The sequence below is a fragment of the Pongo abelii genome, chromosome 18 (assembly GCF_028885655.2).
Source record: "Pongo abelii isolate AG06213 chromosome 18, NHGRI_mPonAbe1-v2.0_pri, whole genome shotgun sequence".
Taxonomy (NCBI): Eukaryota; Metazoa; Chordata; class Mammalia; order Primates; family Hominidae; genus Pongo; species Pongo abelii.
The window spans coordinates 17,302,356-17,319,569 of record NC_072003.2 but is presented as its reverse complement, the minus strand read 5'-3'; the positions used below and the strand labels follow the sequence as shown (position 1 = coordinate 17,319,569).

At 49.7% G+C, this 17,214-nt stretch overlaps 1 protein-coding gene across 2 annotated transcripts in view; it reads right to left on the bottom strand.

Annotated features, from left to right (window-relative positions):
- Positions 1–2,020: 2,020 nt before the first annotated feature.
- Positions 2,021–17,214, bottom strand: part of ABCC6 (ATP binding cassette subfamily C member 6) — a 74,803-nt gene continuing 59,609 nt past the window's right edge. For both annotated transcript variants that reach the window (XM_063717607.1, XM_024241460.3), the window contains exons 24-31: positions 15,560–15,759; positions 14,000–14,126; positions 11,917–12,018; positions 10,219–10,365; positions 7,442–7,600; positions 7,200–7,366; positions 3,075–3,269; positions 2,021–2,738 (exon numbers count right to left, since the gene is read on the bottom strand). In XM_063717607.1, the coding sequence (XP_063573677.1) occupies positions 2,630–2,738; positions 3,075–3,269; positions 7,200–7,366; positions 7,442–7,600; positions 10,219–10,365; positions 11,917–12,018; positions 14,000–14,126; positions 15,560–15,759 (1,206 nt within the window). In that variant the 3' untranslated portion in view covers positions 2,021–2,629. The remainder of the gene's footprint in view (positions 2,739–3,074; positions 3,270–7,199; positions 7,367–7,441; positions 7,601–10,218; positions 10,366–11,916; positions 12,019–13,999; positions 14,127–15,559; positions 15,760–17,214) is intronic.

The following is a 17,214-nucleotide window of genomic DNA, read 5'->3' as shown; positions in this document are numbered from 1 at the left end:
CTCCCAAAGCGCTGGGATTATAGGCATGAGCCACCGTGCCCGACCCAACCAGATGGCTTTGACCCCTTGGGGGATGAATTGGCAGTGTCACAAGTCTGATGGTGGTAGAGGGAGGATGTTATTGGCATCTAGTGAAGAAGAGGCCAGGGGTGCTGCTGAACGTCCTACAATGTGCAGGACGTGTCCCCACAGCACAGAACTATCTGGCCCCACGTGTCAATAAGGTTCAGAAAGCCTGGGGAATTGCCTTCTCTGCTTCCACGAACACATATCCATGTATTATGTTATCCTTGCAGCAATGCCACGAGGTCAGTGAGACTCCCTGGCTAGCATAATGTTAGGATCAAGGGAGTTGTCTAATGTCTCACGCTGCCCTTCCCAGTGATCTATGTGTGGCCTTAAGCTTGGCTACTTTGGACTTAGTTCCTCTTTTCCGGTGCCTGAAGTTGGTTTGGTGAGTCCAGTATTAATATACTGACCGCTGTCAGAAAGAGGAGTGAGGAGGCTGGGCATGATGGCTCACGCCTGTAATCCCAGCACGTTGGGAGGCCGAGGTGGGCGGATGACCTGAGATCAGGAGTTCAAGACCAACCTGGCCAACATGGTGAAACCCCATCTCTAGTAAAAATAGAAAAATACTTAGCCAGGTGTGGTGGTGGGTGCCTGTAATCCCAGGTACCCGGGCGGCTCTAGCAAGAGAATCGCTTGAACCTGGGGGGCAGAAGTTGCAGTAAGCCGAGATCGTGCCACTGCACTTTAGTCTAGGTGACAGAGTAAGACTCTGTCTCAAAATACAAAAAAAAGAAATGTGTGAGGAATACAACAAGCTGTGCATTGACCACCCTTGGTTACAGCGAGTTCTCCACGCTCAGCCGGGTCCAGCCTTTGGCCGTTAACAGCATCTGGAGCGGAACTGAACAGAAACACTCCAGGTGTTCTGATGGGTGCTGGGGCGCCCCCAGGAAGCTGGAATTTGTTTTAGCAACCACATATAGGAAATGAATCTGCCAGGCGCAGTGTCTCACGCCTGTAATCCCAGCACTTTGGGAAGCTAAGGCCAGCGGATCACCTGAGGTCAGGAGTTTGAGACCAGCCTGGCCAACATGGTGAAACCTCGTCTCTACTAAAAATACAAAAATTAGCTGGGCGTGGTGGTGGGTGCCTGTAATCCCAGCTGCTCCAGAGGCTGAGGTGGGAGAACCGCTTGAGCCCGGGAGGTGGAGGTTGCAGTGAGTCGAGATTGCGCCCCTGCACTCCAGCTTGGGTGACAGAGTGAGACTCTGTCTTGGACAAAAAAAAAAGAAATGTACCAAGTCCTTGGGCAAATTCTTCCACTGAGGGCTGCGAAGTCTTGGCTCCTCTGTTGTTCTGGAAACCAAACATGCATATTTGACTCTCATCCGTGGAGAGGACCCGTGCTTGGCATGGGGGGCACCTGGTTTTTGTGTCCTTGGAGCTCATCTCTGGTCGGGGAGGAGGAGCAGCAGGAGATGCAAGGGCTGTAGTTCTCAGTCCTGGCCGCACATTGGAATCCTATGGGGGAAGCTTTAAAATTATATACCAAACTCGGCCAGGCGCGGTAGCTCACGCCTGTTATCCCAACATTTTGGGAGGCTGAGGAGGGTGGATCACATGAGGCCAGGAGTTCAAGACCAGCCTGGCCAATATGCTGAAACCTCGTATCTACTAAAAATTACACAAGTTAGCCAGGCGTGGTGGAGCACGCCTGTAATCCCAGCTGCATGGGAGGCTGAGGCAGGAGAATCGCTTGAACCCAAGATGTGGAGGTTGCAGTGAGCTGAGATTGTGCCACTGCACTCCAGCCTGAGCAACAGAGTAAGACTCTGTCACAAAAAAAAAAAAAAAAAAAAATACACACACACACAACTGGAGAACAGAGTGTGGTCACTGGGGGCAGGAGCGAGGGTGATGGGTGTGGTCAGAAAATGGTGGTGGCTATTCCGTATCCTCACCATGGTGTGGATTCACGAGCCTACATGTGTGATAAAACTGCCTGGGACAAAATAAACACACAGAGGAGTACAGGTAAAACGGGAAATCGAGCAAGATTGTTGTGTGGATGTCAGTACCCTGGCTGTGATGCTCTGTAGTAGAGTTTTACAAGATGTTACCATTGGGAGAAATGGGGTAGCGAGTACACGGATCTCTCCATATTATTGTTTCTTTAACTGCGTGTGAGTCTGGGATTATCCCAAAATAGAAGTGTTAATTTGTAAAAAAAAAAAAAAAAAAAAAAAAAGTACACACAGCATGGCAGTTCCCAGCCCCAGGGATTCTGATTTAAGGGTCTAGTGGGGAGCCCGGGCATGCGCTTGAGTCCCCCAGGTGAGTCCAGGGTACAGCGGGGCTGACAGTCACGGTCGACATTGGCTGCGGGTTGGACAGGGCGAGATGGGCCCTGCCCGGGCAGACCTGTGTATTGCTAGGTCCTTCCGGCTCTGATGCTCTGTGATAATCGGCCACTTTCTCTGCCGTTTTCCTCCCAGAGAGCAAACACGGGTCTAGACTCAACATCGTGTGGAGCTATCGATGATCGCGGGTCACTTCCATCTCCAGCACTGCAGGCTCAGCAGGCTGGTCCGACGGGGGTACAGTTGAGGGTCCTGGCTCAGACCAGGCCTGACTCCTGGGCCAGCCTGTAAAACAGGCCCTTCTGTGCCAGCAGCTGGGCCGGGCTGCCGCTCTCTGCCACCTGCCCCTTGTCCATGACCAGAACTCTGTGGGGGAGAGGGAGACAGAGAGGTTCTTTGGACACTAGCCCAGGCTCTCGGCGGCTGTGAGAGCCCAGTGTGTCTGCACTGAGGTTTTCTCCATAGAAGTCCTGCTTTCCGTGCGGCTCCCTGGCCCTCACAGCTGGGTTGGAAGCGTGTGCTGGGCACATGTCCCTGGGCAGCCTTCCCACTTGGCATGTGTTCCCGGGCATCCCTCCCGCTCTGGCCCCATTCAGGACCCTTCCAGCTCTAACCGGGAGCCCAGTGGCCCAGGACTGCCTCCGCCCCCTTCCCCCACCGCTGCAGGGCTGCTGTGAGGTCCAGCCGGGGCGGGGGCCTTACCGGGCACAGTCCGTCACAGAGCGCAGGCGGTGGGCGATAAGCAGCACAGTGCACTGTGCAAACCAGCTCCCGAGCGTGGCTTGCATCTGCAGCTCCGTGCCAGGGTCCACGGCCGCCGTAGCCTCGTCCAGGATGAGGATCTGGGTCTTCCGGAGAAGGGCACGTGCCAGACACAGGAGCTGTTTCTGGCCCACGCTGGGAATGATTGGGACAATTAGGTGGGGTGTGCATTTGTCGGCACATCGTGATATGTGGGTGTGCCGAGAAACAGGTCCCTGAAGCAGTGCAGGAGTGAGGTGCCTGTGTTCAGGCATCCCCACACATGGAGTCTGCGGTCTGGGGTCTGTGGTCTGCAGAACTGATAGGAAGCCCGTTCCTGCCATCTTTGAGCAGGCTGACTGTAGGCAGGTCATTCAAACCCTTTGTGCCTCAGTTTCCCCACCTGTGAAATGGCTATTTCCTTTTTCTGTTTATAGCTCTTTTTTTTTCTTCTTTGTTTTTCTTTTTTTTTTTTTTTTTTTTTCCCGAGACGGAGTCTTGCTCTGCCACCCAGGCTGGTGTGCAATGGCGCAATCTCAGCTCGCTGCAACCTCCACCTCCCGGTTCAAGCAATTTTTCTGCCTCAGCCTCCCAAGTAGCTGGAATTACAGTCATGCGCCACCATGCCTGGCTTTTGTATTTTTAAAGTAGAGATGGGGTTTCACCATGTTGGTCTGACTTGTTTCAAACTCCCAGGTGATCCACCTACCTCAGCCTTCCAAAGTGCTGGGATTACAGGCGTGAGCCACTGCGCCCCGGTAGTTCTATTTCTAGTTTTTTGAGAAATCGTCATACTATTTTCCATAGTGACTATACTAATTTATATTTCCTCCAACAGCGAAAGCACAGCTTTCACTTCAGTCGTGCCCTTGCAAACAAACCTACAATGACTCACTGCTGCTTCAAGAATCAAATCTACAGTCTTCCTAAGACATTCAAGGCTGGTGTCATGCGGGCCTTAAATGCAGATGTGTACAACACCTGGGTGGGATTCCAGGCGTGATCCACCATGCCTGGCCTGTTTATGGCTATTTCCAGTTCTATTTCTAGTTTCCACCTTGTGCCAAACACATTCTAAGTGCTTGTATATATATTCACTCAATCCTCATAATGTCCACAAAGGTAGATATTATTGTTCTCTTTTGAGAGAGGACACAGATACAGAGAAGCTCAGTGGCTTGACCAAGGTGTCAAGGCTAGTGGTGGGTCCATAATTTGAACCCAAGTCCTCTGACCCCAGAGTCTGTGCTCCTAATGGATCCGTCCTCACTGAATTGTGAAGACATGGCACATAAAAGCGTGTGGGTGGCGGGGCACGGCAGCTCACGCCTGTAATCCCAGCACTTTGGGAGGCCGAGGTGGGTGGATCACGAGATCAGGAGATCGAGACCATCCTGGCTAACACGGTGAAACCCTTTATCTACTAAAAATTCAAAAAATTAGCCGGGCGTGCTGGCGGGCGCCTGTAGTCCCAGGTACTCAGGAGGCTGAGGGAGAAGAATGGTGTGAACCCGGGAGGCAGAGCTTGCAGTGAGCTGAGATTGTGCCTCTACACTCCAGCCTGGGTGACAGAGCGAGACTCCGTATCAAAAAAAAAAAAAAAACAAAAAAAAACAAGAAACAGTGTGTGGGCTTGTCACAGAGGAAGCCCTTGGCACGAAGTAGCACCCTCTAATTACAGGTGGAGGAGTTGAGATTCCAGGTAGTGAGCCCAGTGAGCCCGTGACCCAGGTGGGAACTCGCCCCTGGGGCCCCAGCATGGCTGTCTTACACAGTAAGCCCTTCCATGAAACAGTATCCTTTTAGACGATCAGAACCTATTATGGTCATGCAGGCGTTAGAGTGCCTGGGTCTTGTCCCAGCCTCACTACTTTTAAGCTGTGTGACCCCAGGCAAGCCCCAGGCCTCCAATTCCAACTCTGTGAAATGATGTTATCAGGAGTGTGACTCAGGACTAAAATGAATATTTACTCTTTGCTCTATGCCTGCCACTGTTTCAACAACTTTGTGCATAGAATTCAATCCTTGCAAGGTAGGTAGGTGCTATTATTCCCACCTTACAGATGAGGAAACTGAGGCACAGAAGATAAGTTGCCTAAGATCCTACAGCTAGTAAGTGGCAGGGCAGGGCCGGGCGGGGCGGGGGTGTGGGGGGTGGGGGCTTGGATTTGAGCCCAGACAGTCTGTCCCCTGTGTATACTCTTACCCACCAAGCAACGCTGCCTCTCTAGTGCTGGAAATTATTGCCTACCACAAGCCCTTCGGACACCCTCAGGGTCAGAGGAGTTTATAAATCCAGAACACATTAGGTTTTTTTTTTTGTTTGTTTGTTTGTTTTTTTGTTTGAGATGGAGTCCCACTCTATCACCCAGGCTGGAGTGCAGTGGCACAATCTCCGCTCACTGAAAGCTCTGCCTCCCAGGTTCAAGTGATTCTCCTGTCTCAGTGTCTTAGCCTCCCACATAACTGGGATTACAGGCGCCTGCCGCCACGCCCAGCTAATTTTTGTATTTTTAGTAGAGACGGGGCTTCACCATATTGGTCAGGCTGGTCTTGAACTCCTGACCTCAGGTGATCCACCCGCCTCGGCCTCCCATAGTGCTAGGATTACAGGCATGAGCCACTGCACCCAGCCACTTTGGTTTTTTTTAAAGAGATATACCTACACACCTATGTTCATAGTGGCATTATTCAAAATGGCCAAGAGGTGGAAACAGCCTGGATATCTACCCGCAGGTAAATGGATAAGCAAAATGTGGTCTATCCATGTAGTGGAAAATTATTCAGCCTTAAAAAGGTAGAGAATCTGACACATGCTACAATGTGGATGACCCTTGAGGACATCATGCTATGTGAAATAAGCCAGTCACAAAAGGACAGATACTATGATTCTGCTTCCATGCAGTCTCTAGAGTAGTCCCACTCATAGAGACAGAAAAAAGGAGAATGCTGGTAGCCGGGCGCTGGGGGAGGGGGACAAGGAGAGTTAGGGTTTCATGGGTACAGAGTTTTAGTTTTGTTGTGTAACAGTGTGAATGTACCTAACACTACAGAAACTATACACTGAAAAATGGGTGAGATGGGCCCTGCGTGGCGGCTCACACCTGTAATCCTAGCACTTTGGGAGGCCTACGCAAGTTCGACTGTAGCCTGGGCAACATGGTGAAACCCTGTCTCTACAAAAAATAAAAAGATTAGCTGGCCGTGGTGGCTCGCACCTGTAATCCCAGCTACTCAGGAGGCTGAGGTGGGAGGAACGCTTGAGCCTGGGAGGTGGAGGTTGCAGTGAGCCAAGACCTCGCCACTGCACTCCAGCCTGGATGACAGAGCCAGACCTTGTCCCCCCCAAAAAAAAAAAAAAAAAGGTTGAGATAGTAAATTTTATGTGTATCTTTCCAACACAACTTTTTGTTGTCATTGAGATGTAGCCCAGGCTGGAGTGCAGTGGTGCAATATCAGCTCACTGCAACCTTCACCTCCCTGGCTCAAGCTTTCCTCCCACCTCAGCCTCCCAAGTAGCTAAGACTATAGGCGCGTGCCACCATACCCGGCTAATACTGTTTTCCATAGAGATAGGGTCTTGCTATGTTGCCCAGGGTAGTTTCGAACTCCTGGACTCAAGCAGTCCTCCTCCCTCAGCGTCCCGAAGTGCTGGGATTACAGGCATGAGCCACTGCACCCAGCCCACACTTGACATTTACCAAAAAAAAAAAAAAAAAAAAAAAAAAATCCTATGTTACTTATAGTCCCAGTGAGTGGTGAGGTTACCACCCAATATCAAACAATATTTTCATAGCAAAATAAATACTGAGCAAGAGCACTAAAGGCTATCAGTAGCCCCGCGTCAGTTGAGGTTGGGTTTTGCCGCCAAGTAAATATAGAAGACTAATTGCTAATTTAGGGGGGAAAACCTTGGTATTCAGAGACTGTGTCAGAACTTGGAATTGCAGATAAGAGACATCTGGTTATTAATACAACAGAGTGATAATCCTATCGGGGGAGGCATTTCCTGAGGGCTGTTGGAGCGGGCATGGCCATCCCCTTTTCTCCCACCTGCAGGTCCCAGCCACGGTGGGACGACCGTACCTCAGGTCCTCGCCTCGGTCTGCACACTTGTACTGCAGCTGGCCGGGCAGGCTGGCCACCAAGGCTTTGAGCTGCACCGTCTCCAGGGCTGCCCAGATAGCCTCGTCTGAGTGCTCCTGCAGCAGGTCGAGGTTCATCCGCAGAGAGCCAGGGAACAGGATGGGGTCCTGGCGGGGAGGGGCAGGTCAGAGCCGGGTCCCACCATGCCTCCCATCTTTGCCCACCCCGTCCACCAGCCTCACCTGGGGAATGATGCTGATCCTGGAGCGCAGTGTGTGCAGCCCCACGTGGGCAATGGGGACCCCGTCGATCCAGATCCCACCCTCAGCTGCCTCCTGGAGCCGCAGCAGCCCACTGGCCAGGGAGGACTTCCCGGCCCCGGTCCTGCCAACGATGCCCACCTGCCCGGGGTTGGAAGGAAAGGCCTGCTCTGACCAGAGGGTTCGTGGGCCTTTACTGGGGAGATGTTTCCGCTGTACCCGAGTTCTGTCTATCCATCCCTCATTGTGTAAAGGTCCACCTTCCATCTCTCCTTCTGTCTACCTTTCTATATATCCACTCATCAATCCATGCAGTCTTCCATCTGCATTGTTCTCTATCTTTCCCTTATCCTGTTATTTCTCTCCCATCTTTCTCCCCACCCTTCCTTTAGTTCCTCCATCTTTCCTCATCCTTCTATTTATACCTCTCCATCATCTCTTGTCCTTTCTTCTACCCCATCCCGTCCATCTGTCTGTCCATCCATCCATCCATCCATCCCTTATCCTTTTTTCCACCCCATCCCGCCATCCATCCATGCATCCATCATCCATCCTCAATCCCATCCCTCTATCTCTCATTCTTCTACCCCATTCCATTCATCCATCCATTCATCTGTCTATCCATCTCTCATTTCTTCTTCCCTATTCATCCATCAATTCACTAATCCTTTCATTCATTTTTTTCTCCCATCCATCCATCCAGTCCATCCTTCCCTCATCCATCCTTCCATTCATCCTCCATCCTATCCATGTGTCCATTCTGTTATCCATCCTCCATCCTTATCTCTCTTGCTACTATTGCATCCTCAGTGTCTGACACATGGTGTAGGTTCAACATTATTTGTTTAATTAATGATGGAAACATGTGGGTCACCCCACTGTATACCAAGTACATGTTTAGGCACCAGAAGTGTAGAAATTAAAGAGTCTTTGCTCCAGTGTGCCCACCATCTGCTCTAGGAAACAGTGCAATTGAGTAAATGTAATAGAGTGTGATGAACAATGCTTTATTTATTTATTTATTTTTGAGATAAAGTCTTGCTCTATTGCCCAGGCTGGAGTGCAGTGGTGCAATCTCAGCTCACTGCAACCTCCACCCCCCAGGTTCAAGCAATTCTCCTGCCACAGCCTCTCAAATAGCTGGTACTACAGGTGCCTGCCACCACACTCGGCTAATTTTTGTATTTTTAGTAGACACGGCATTTCACCGTGTTGGCCAGGCTGGTCTCAAACTCCTGGCCTCAAGTGATCCGCCGACCTTGGCCTCCCAAAGTGCTGGGATTACAGGTATAAGCCACGGCACCCAGCCAACAATGTTGTTTATTATCAAGCTCTGGACCTCTGGCAATTAAGGGAAGGAAGGCAGTGCTGCTCATGCTGCCTGGGATTTGACAGATGTAATAAGAGAAGACCTCTTGGAGGAAGGGATACTTGCATGGAAGCTTGAAGGATCAATAGGAGTTCAAGGAAGGGGAACACTCCAGGTAAACCACACCAAGTGGGTTTCCAAAACTAGAAGCTCATGGAGCTCACAGCACCATGTGCCCCCCTGGCCGAGAGGCAGGTGCTCCACAATGTTGGCTAAGCCCTGGCAGAGCAATGAATGAGAGGGGTAGGTGGGCAGGGCCTGGGCTGGGCAGAGCCTTGAATGCCAAGCTCAGGAATTCAGACTTTACCCCAAGAGAAGCTGGAACTAGTAGAAGGTTTTGAGCAGGGGAATGACATGCAGTGTCATTCATGCTGATAAAGGTCACAGGATGGCTGGGCATGGTGGTTCATGCCTGTAGTCCCAGCACTTTGGGAGGCCGAGGGGGGTGATTGAGGCCAGGAGTTTGATACCAGCCTGGCCAACATGGTGAAACCCCGTCTCTACTAAAAATACAAAAATTAGCCAGGTGTAGTGGTATGAGCCTGTAATCCCAGCTACTCAGGAGGCTGAGGCAGGAGAATCACTTGAATCTGGGAGGCAGAGGTTGCAGTGATCTAAGGTCACACCACTGCACTCCAGCCTGGGCAAGAGAGTGAGACTCTTGTCTCAAAAAAAAAAAAAAAAAAAAAAATCACAGGAGAGCAGATTGGAGCTGGTGAGACAGGATCCACTGTTTATTAGGGGACAAGGAGGAACAGGGAGGAAGACTCTGTAGGTTCAGAGGGAGGGAGGGAAGGAATTCAGTGAAGGGGCCCAATGAGGCATCTGTGAAATGGGATGGTACTAGCACCTCCCTTATGGGGTTGTTGTGAGGGTGAAAATGCAAATAATAAAAGCATTAGTAAACATTTCTGGAGCACTTTCTATGAGCTAAGCATGTTCTATATATTAACTCAAACTTCACAGCAACTCAGAGATCAATATTACCAGTCCCAATTTACAGATGGGAAAACTGAGACTGAGCTATGAAGTGCTTTTCCCAATGTCTCCCACCCGAAAGCAAATATCTCATTTGTGCAAACTGGAAAATGTACTTGCAGCATTTAACACACTGCCCAGCGCATATTAGGTGCTGGGTTAACGTTAAAGGAAGAAGGAAGTCAGGGAGTTGCTTCCTCATCTGGGGACAACAAGGTGGATGAGGAAGTCACCAGATGGAAGGAGGCTTGGGGAAGGTGAGGGGTTCATTTTAGGGGGTAATGGGTCTGAAAGCTAGGGGACCTGAGGTGGGGACATTGTGGAGGTAGCTGGTGCCCAGGGTTTAGGGTCTTGCCCCTGGAGTCCTTTGGCCTAAACTCCATGAAGAGGACATTGCGAGAGAACCACTCACCTTCTCTCCTGCATGGATCTTGAAGGACACACCCTGCACAGCCAGCGGGAGCTCAGGTCGGTATCTTAGCCCAAAGTCCCGGAACTCGATCTGCCCACCATGAGGCCAGGGGGGCTGAGCTGCACATCTGGGCAGCCTCCAGGGAGCCTGGAGCAGGAGGGGAAACTGAGTCAGAGGAGCCTTCATCTAAGACTTTGCACAAGATGGCCCACCTCTCTCAGCTTCAGTTTTCTCTTCTGCAAAATGGACATATTTATTGCTATTTTACAGGGTTGTTATGGGAAATCAAAAAGAGAGGGTATGGACTATGTCAATGCTAAAAACAGATGGTAGTGGCTACTTTTAGTCTATTTTATTGTTATTATTAGCCACTGTTTATTATAATCTCTTTTTCTATAATGGGAGCAGACATTTCTCTTTGTCTTTGTGAAAGGACATGACTGTGCAGTGGGAAGACCAATGCTGCCTTTTGCTATTCCTGTGACCTTGAACAGATCATTCTACCCGCTTACGTCTTGGTTTTCCAATCTGGGAAGTAGGGCTAATAACAGCAGTGGACATGTATTGAGTGTTTGCAATGGACCAGACACTCTACTAAATCATTTATTTGCAGGATCTCATTTGATCCTCCCAGTAAACTCAATGCTGTTGTTATTGTTACATTACTGCTATGCTGCTGTTCTTATCCTTTCTTCCACACTATCCCATCCATCCATTCATCCATCCATCTCTTATCCTTTTTCCACCCCATCCCACCCATCCATCCATCCATCCATCTCCAATCCCATCCCTCCATCTCTCATTCTTCCATCCCATTCCATCCATTCATCTGTCCATCCGTCACCATTTCTTCTACCCTATTCATCAATTAATTCTTCCTTGTTCTGTTACTGTAATGTTACTGTTATGTTGCTATCACATTATATCATGTCGCTGTTTTGTTACCGTTGCATTGCTATGATGCTGCTCTGTCCTTTTGCTACTGTTATGTTGCTGGAATGTTGCCATCATGTTACTATAATGTTGCTGTTTTCTTACTGTTACATTGTTATGTTGGTACTCTGTTACTATGTTAAAGTCACGTTGCTGGGATGTTGCTGTCATGATGTTGCTGTTGTGTTACTATTGCATTGTTATGTTGCTGTTTTGTTTCTATCATGTTACTAAAATGTTGCTATTATGTTACTGTTACATTGCTGTGTTGTGGTTGTATTGCTGGAATATTACCATTATGTTACTATAATGTCTCTATTATGTTACTATTACACTGCTATGTTGCTATTCTGGTACTGCAATGTTGTGGTTAATGTTGCTGTTATGCTACTGTTACATTGCAGTTGTGTTACTATCATGTCCTGGAATATTGCCATTGTGTTGCTGTTGCCATTATGTTACTATCATGTTGCAGCTATGTTGCTGTTGCAATGCTGTTCCTCATGGTCCCCTGCCACTCCCGTAGGTGACCTGCTTTCCTCAAGGTCAGAAGCAAAGGAACCAAGATTTGGCCTGGCTCCAAACCTTATGCTCCTAACCATTGCTGCCACCCTGTCTGGGACTCTGACCTATAGTGGTGGGGGTTGAGTCAGGGGAGAAGAGGGTATAAACTCCAAAGCCTGTAGCAGATGTCAACAGGGACCCATTGCCACCCCCCCACAATAAGTCCTTGCTGGGACCCCCTCCCCACCTCCCGCCCATCACCTCCTTGGGTGTCCAGGCATAGTCCTGCATCCGCTCCACTGACACGATGCTGTTCTCTAGGTCTGTCCAGTTGCGAACAACCCACTGCAGTGTCTGGGTCACCTGGTGCAAGAAAGCCTCTCTGGCTGCGTTTGGCAAGGCCACTTGAGGGCTTGCAACAGCCCTCCTGGTTTCCCAACCTTTTCTGGGAGGCCAGACCCAGGGGAGTAAAGAGGGGAGGCGGGAATGGGGCATTCTGAGGACCTGGGCCCAGGGGATTGGGATTTGGACACAACCAACAGGTCCTTCTCTTCCTTCAGTAGAACCAGAGCATGCAGAGCAAAAAGAAGCCCTCAGACATCAGCTTGTACAAACTGGCTTGATGCAGGTGAGTAGACAGGATCAGAGAGGGTGTGTGGCTCTCCCAAGGACACCCAGCAGGACCCAGGCCCACTGATTCCATTCTGACAGCTTCCTCACAGTGACCGGCTGGCCACCAATTTCCCATGACACTTGGAACCACTCCAAGCTCCTCCCTATGAGCCATTACCAGCTCTAGCCCTGCCATCCCATCCCCAACCTTGTCTCCCAGCACCCCTGCCTTCACCCACCCTCTCTAGCCACACCTGCCTTCTTGCTGTTCCTCTAACACACCAGGGATGAACCTGCAACTCCCAGGCCTTTTCTTCCTGCTATTACCTCACTTCCTCCTAAGTCATCTCCTCAGAGAGGCCTTTCTGGATGCAATAGGAAAGTGCCCCCACTGCCACCCAACATGCTCCTGCCTCTTACTTCATCCTTAAGCTTAGCAGCCTTGACTGTAAAATGAGGATAATAACAGTGCCTCTCTGATGGGGTTTTGGGCAGTATTAAGTGAGTTAATATTTATAAAGTTCTTGTGCTCAGTGGCTCATGCCTATAATCCCAGCTTTTTGGAAGTCTAAGTGGGAAGATTGTTTGAACCCAGGAGTTGGAGGCTGCAGTGAGCTGTGATCACACCACTGCACTCCAGTCTGGGCGGAAGAGTGAGACCTTGTCTCAAAACAAAACAGCTGGGCATGGTGGCTCACACCTGTAATCTCAGCATTTTGGGAGGCTGGAGCAGGCAGACTACTTGAACCGAGAGTTTGAGACCAGGTTGGGCAACATGGCGAAACTGTTTCTACCAAAAAAAAAAAAAAAAATTAGCCAGGCATGGTGGTGCACGCCTGTAGTCCCAGCTAATTGAAGGTGAGGTGGGAGAATCTCTTGAGCCTGGAGATGGAGGCTGAAGTGAGCCAAGATCATGCCACTGCACTCAAGCCTAGGCAACAAAATGAGATCCTGTCTCAAACAGCAACAACAACAAACCAAAATGAACAAAAATGTATAAAGCTCTTAGAATAATGCCTCCTCCATAACAAGTGCTTATGAGTGTATATATATATTTTTTCATAGATGTCATGAACTGACATTACATACTGTTAATAGTTAACAAAAAGTGGCCAGGCATGGTGGCTCATGCCTATATTCCCAGCATTTTGGGAGGCTAAGGTGGGTGGATCACTTGAGCTCAGGAGTCGAAGACCAGCCTGGCCAACATGGCAAAACCCCATCTCTACTAAAAATACTAAAAATTAGCCAGGCATAGAGGCTCATGCCTGTAATTCCAGCAACTTGGGAGGCTGAGGCATAAGAATCGCTTGAACCCAGGAGGCAGAGTTCGCAGTGAGCCGAGATTGCACCACTGCACTCCAGCATGAGTAAAAGAGAGAGACTGTCTTCAAAACAAAACAAAACAAAACGAAAGTTAACAATGCACTAGAAATGTCCTCCATAGGATATGCTTTGTCTCAACTAGTCTTTATAACATCAGAAGTGATGGGATTTCTGGCCTATTTTTCCAAGGAGCACACTGAGACTCTACAAGGAAAGACTCTTGCCCAAGGTTGCAAGTTCACCTCAGCTGAGTCTGGCTCTTGTAGAGCTGCATGTCCCTCCTTGGTGCAGGGACTCCAGACACCTTGGTGGTTTGAACACAGGGTCTTCAAGGGTCCCACTAGCAGGGGTCCGACGGTCTCTGCCTGTCTGTCCCTCAAGCCAAATTTGGGGGTGTGGGGAGTACCTGGAGGGCAGCAGAGACAGAGAAGCCCACGAGGCCGGCGCTGAGGTGGGCTTTGCTCAGCACAGCACACGTGGCAGCTGCAAACACTAGGCCATTCCCGAGGAGCTCCACATTGGCTGCAAGCCACCTGCCAAGGGAGGCGACAGCAGGGTGAGTGGGTACTCTCATCTGCAGGGAGATGCTTCTCTGGGCACAAGGACTGGTCATCACACCAGCTTTGCACACACAGGGGTCCCAGCAATGGCCTCCACATGCAACCTAGGCTCAGGGAGTAGAGGAAGATGACACTTTCCTGTCTCAACTGAGCCCAGCTTAGGGTCTGGGGTACACTTGGTGTTCCAAAGAGCTTCCCTGTGTGGCTGCTTTTCTGTCCCTGGAATTTGCCAAGCCATGTCCACCTGCCATTCCCCTGGCCTGAACCGTGGCCTCCATGGTTTGGCTCTGTGTCCCCACCTAAATCTCATCTTGAATTGTAATCCTCACGTGTGGAGGGAGGGATCTGGTGGGAGGTGATTGGATCATGGGGGCAGTTTTCCCCATTTGTTTTCGTGATAGTGAGTGAGTTCTCACAAGATCATATGGCGTAAAAGGATGCGGCAGTTCCCACCTCATGCTCTCTCTCTCCTGCTGCCATGTAAGACGTGCCTTGCTTCCCTTTCCACCATGATTGTAAGTTTCCTGAGGCCTCCCCAGCTACATGGAACTGTGAGTCAGTTAAACCTTCCTTTCTTTATAAACTACCCAGTCTCAGGTAGTTCTTTTTAGCAGTGTGAAGATGGACTAATACACAGCCCCAGCTGGCTGGGGACCTGAGATGAAAGGAAAAAGGACTTCACATGTATTGAGCACCTAGTTTATACTTGACCCTCTCCACACTCTGGTACCAGACTGCTTGGATTCAAATCCTGCCTCTGCCAGCATTAGCTGTGTGACCTTGGACAAGTTTCTAAACCTCTCTGTGCCTAGGAGTTATCATCTATAGAATAGTTTCTGCCTGGCGAAGCTGTTAGGAGAATTAAATAAATTAATCTACATAGATTGCTCAGAACAGTGCCAGGCATGCAGTAAGCATGTTACAAGTCTTACCTATGAGCGTCTGTATTGAATCCTCATATCCACTCCATGAGCGCGATACCAGTTTGACAAATGAGGCTCAGAGAGGTTATGAAACTTGCCTGAAATCAACTAGCTGGTAAGTGGCAGAGCTGGGATTTGAACCTGTGTCTATTTGTGCTTAAAGCTTGTGTTCTTGTTCTTGCTTAGTACCTAAAGATGGCTGAGGATGCTTATATGGCTGCTTTATCACCAAGGCAAAAGACACTGATCCAGTTGCCTGGCAACAGAAGTTTCTTCCTGTACCCCCCGCCCACCTGCTGTTGAGAATCTCTCGGTCATGTTCCATCTGCCCACAGTGAGAACCGATAGACTGCCTGTGGGATCTAGCCTCAACTATGTCCCTGACTCTCTGGGTGACCTCTCTACCATACAATATGACCTCAGGTCTCACCCTCTAAGGATATGGATGAATTACAAGGTCTTCTCTGCCCTGGCTCTTCCTACCTGTCAGCCACCAGTCGCGGGAAACTGATCCTCTGGTTTTCATCTACGCGAGCATTGTTCTGAGCCACAAAGGGGGCCTGGGTTCGGAATGCCCGGACCACTGTGCTGCCCTGGAACGTCTCAGCCATGTGGGAGCAGACAGACGAGTAGCTGGCTGACTCCAAGCGTCTCAGCTGGCATGAGCTAACCACATACAGGCTCTGAGAAGGATGGATGGGAGAGGGGAGAGGAGAAGCCACAGACATAGAAAGGTAGTTTCCAGAAGCACAGAGAGCCCCAAGTACAGGATTCCAGACCAGGATCTGTTACCAGCTTACTGTGTGACCTTGGGCTAGTTGCTTGCCCTCTCTGGGTTCTCATTTCCTTGCAGAATCAGAGTTCTATGGTTTTTTTGAAAATCACCCGGGGAGCTTCAAAAACCTCTACCGCCCCACCCCAGAATGACTGAATCGGAATCTCTGGCAATGTCACCTTGACTTTGGTGCTGTTTAAATAGCCTTCCAGATGATTCTAAGGGACAGCCAGGGTTGAGAAACCACCAATTTAGTTTAAGTGTCTCACTTCCCAGCACTGAGGCCGACTACTTACTTCATTTAGGGCTGGTCATTGGGAGAACAAAACTGTAAGGGGCAATGAAGGCAGTTGGCCAAGTCAGTTTCACTCATGTAACCCAAGGGTGACATGCCAGGTGATGTGCAGAAAATACGTGTTATTTGGTTTGCAGCTGCAGGTTGGGTGCAGCTGACAGACAGGCAGGCAGGGAGGAACTGAATTTGCTGAACAGCCAACTGTGTGTGTCAGGCTTTTTACACAGTGTCTCATTCATTGCAGAGTGAGCATTCGCGTCATTCATCAGTTAGTGGTGAGAACATCCAAGGCTCGGGGGATTCAGCAGCTGTCCTGAGTGCCACAGTAAGTGATAGAGCCTGGATTTAAACCCATCTTTGCTTGACTCCAAAGCTTGAGACAGAAACAGCCCATCCTTGGAGTCAAGTGAACTTAGAGAAGACCTAGGACAGTTGTCGGGGACAGTGGTAGCCATGGGTTTTGTTTTTTGTTTTTTGAGATGGAGTCTCACTCTGTCACCCAGGCTGGAATGCAGTGGCACGATCTCAGCTCACTGCAACCTCTGCCTCCCGGGCTCAAGCAATCCTCCTGCCTCATCCTCCCAAGAAGCTGGGATTACAAGCATGTGCCACCACGCTGGCTAATTTTTTGTATTTTTAGTAGAGATGGAGTTTTGCCATGTGGACCAGGCTGGTCTTGAACTCCTGACCTCAAGTGATCTGCCCACCTCAGCCTCCCAAAGTGCTGTGATTAAACGTGTGAGACACCATGCCTAGCCCTAGCCATGGTTTTTGTCTGACTACCATGTTTTCTTCTACTCTACTTCTGGTTTCCTGTGGGAAAGGGCTGGGTTGGGGTGCTGTCAATCACGGGACCTGATCAGAGAGGTGGTCACATGATGCAGCCTGGCCTATCAGAGTCTACTATCCATTCAGTTACTGTGATGAGTTCAGAGATGGACACATGATCCACAAAGGGCCAATCAGAACCTTCCCTGGAATTAATATATGACTACTGAGCTGAAGAAACATTTTTTGCATGTTGAGTTGCCATGGTGAGATGATATGATGGCTAGTGGCCATCAGACC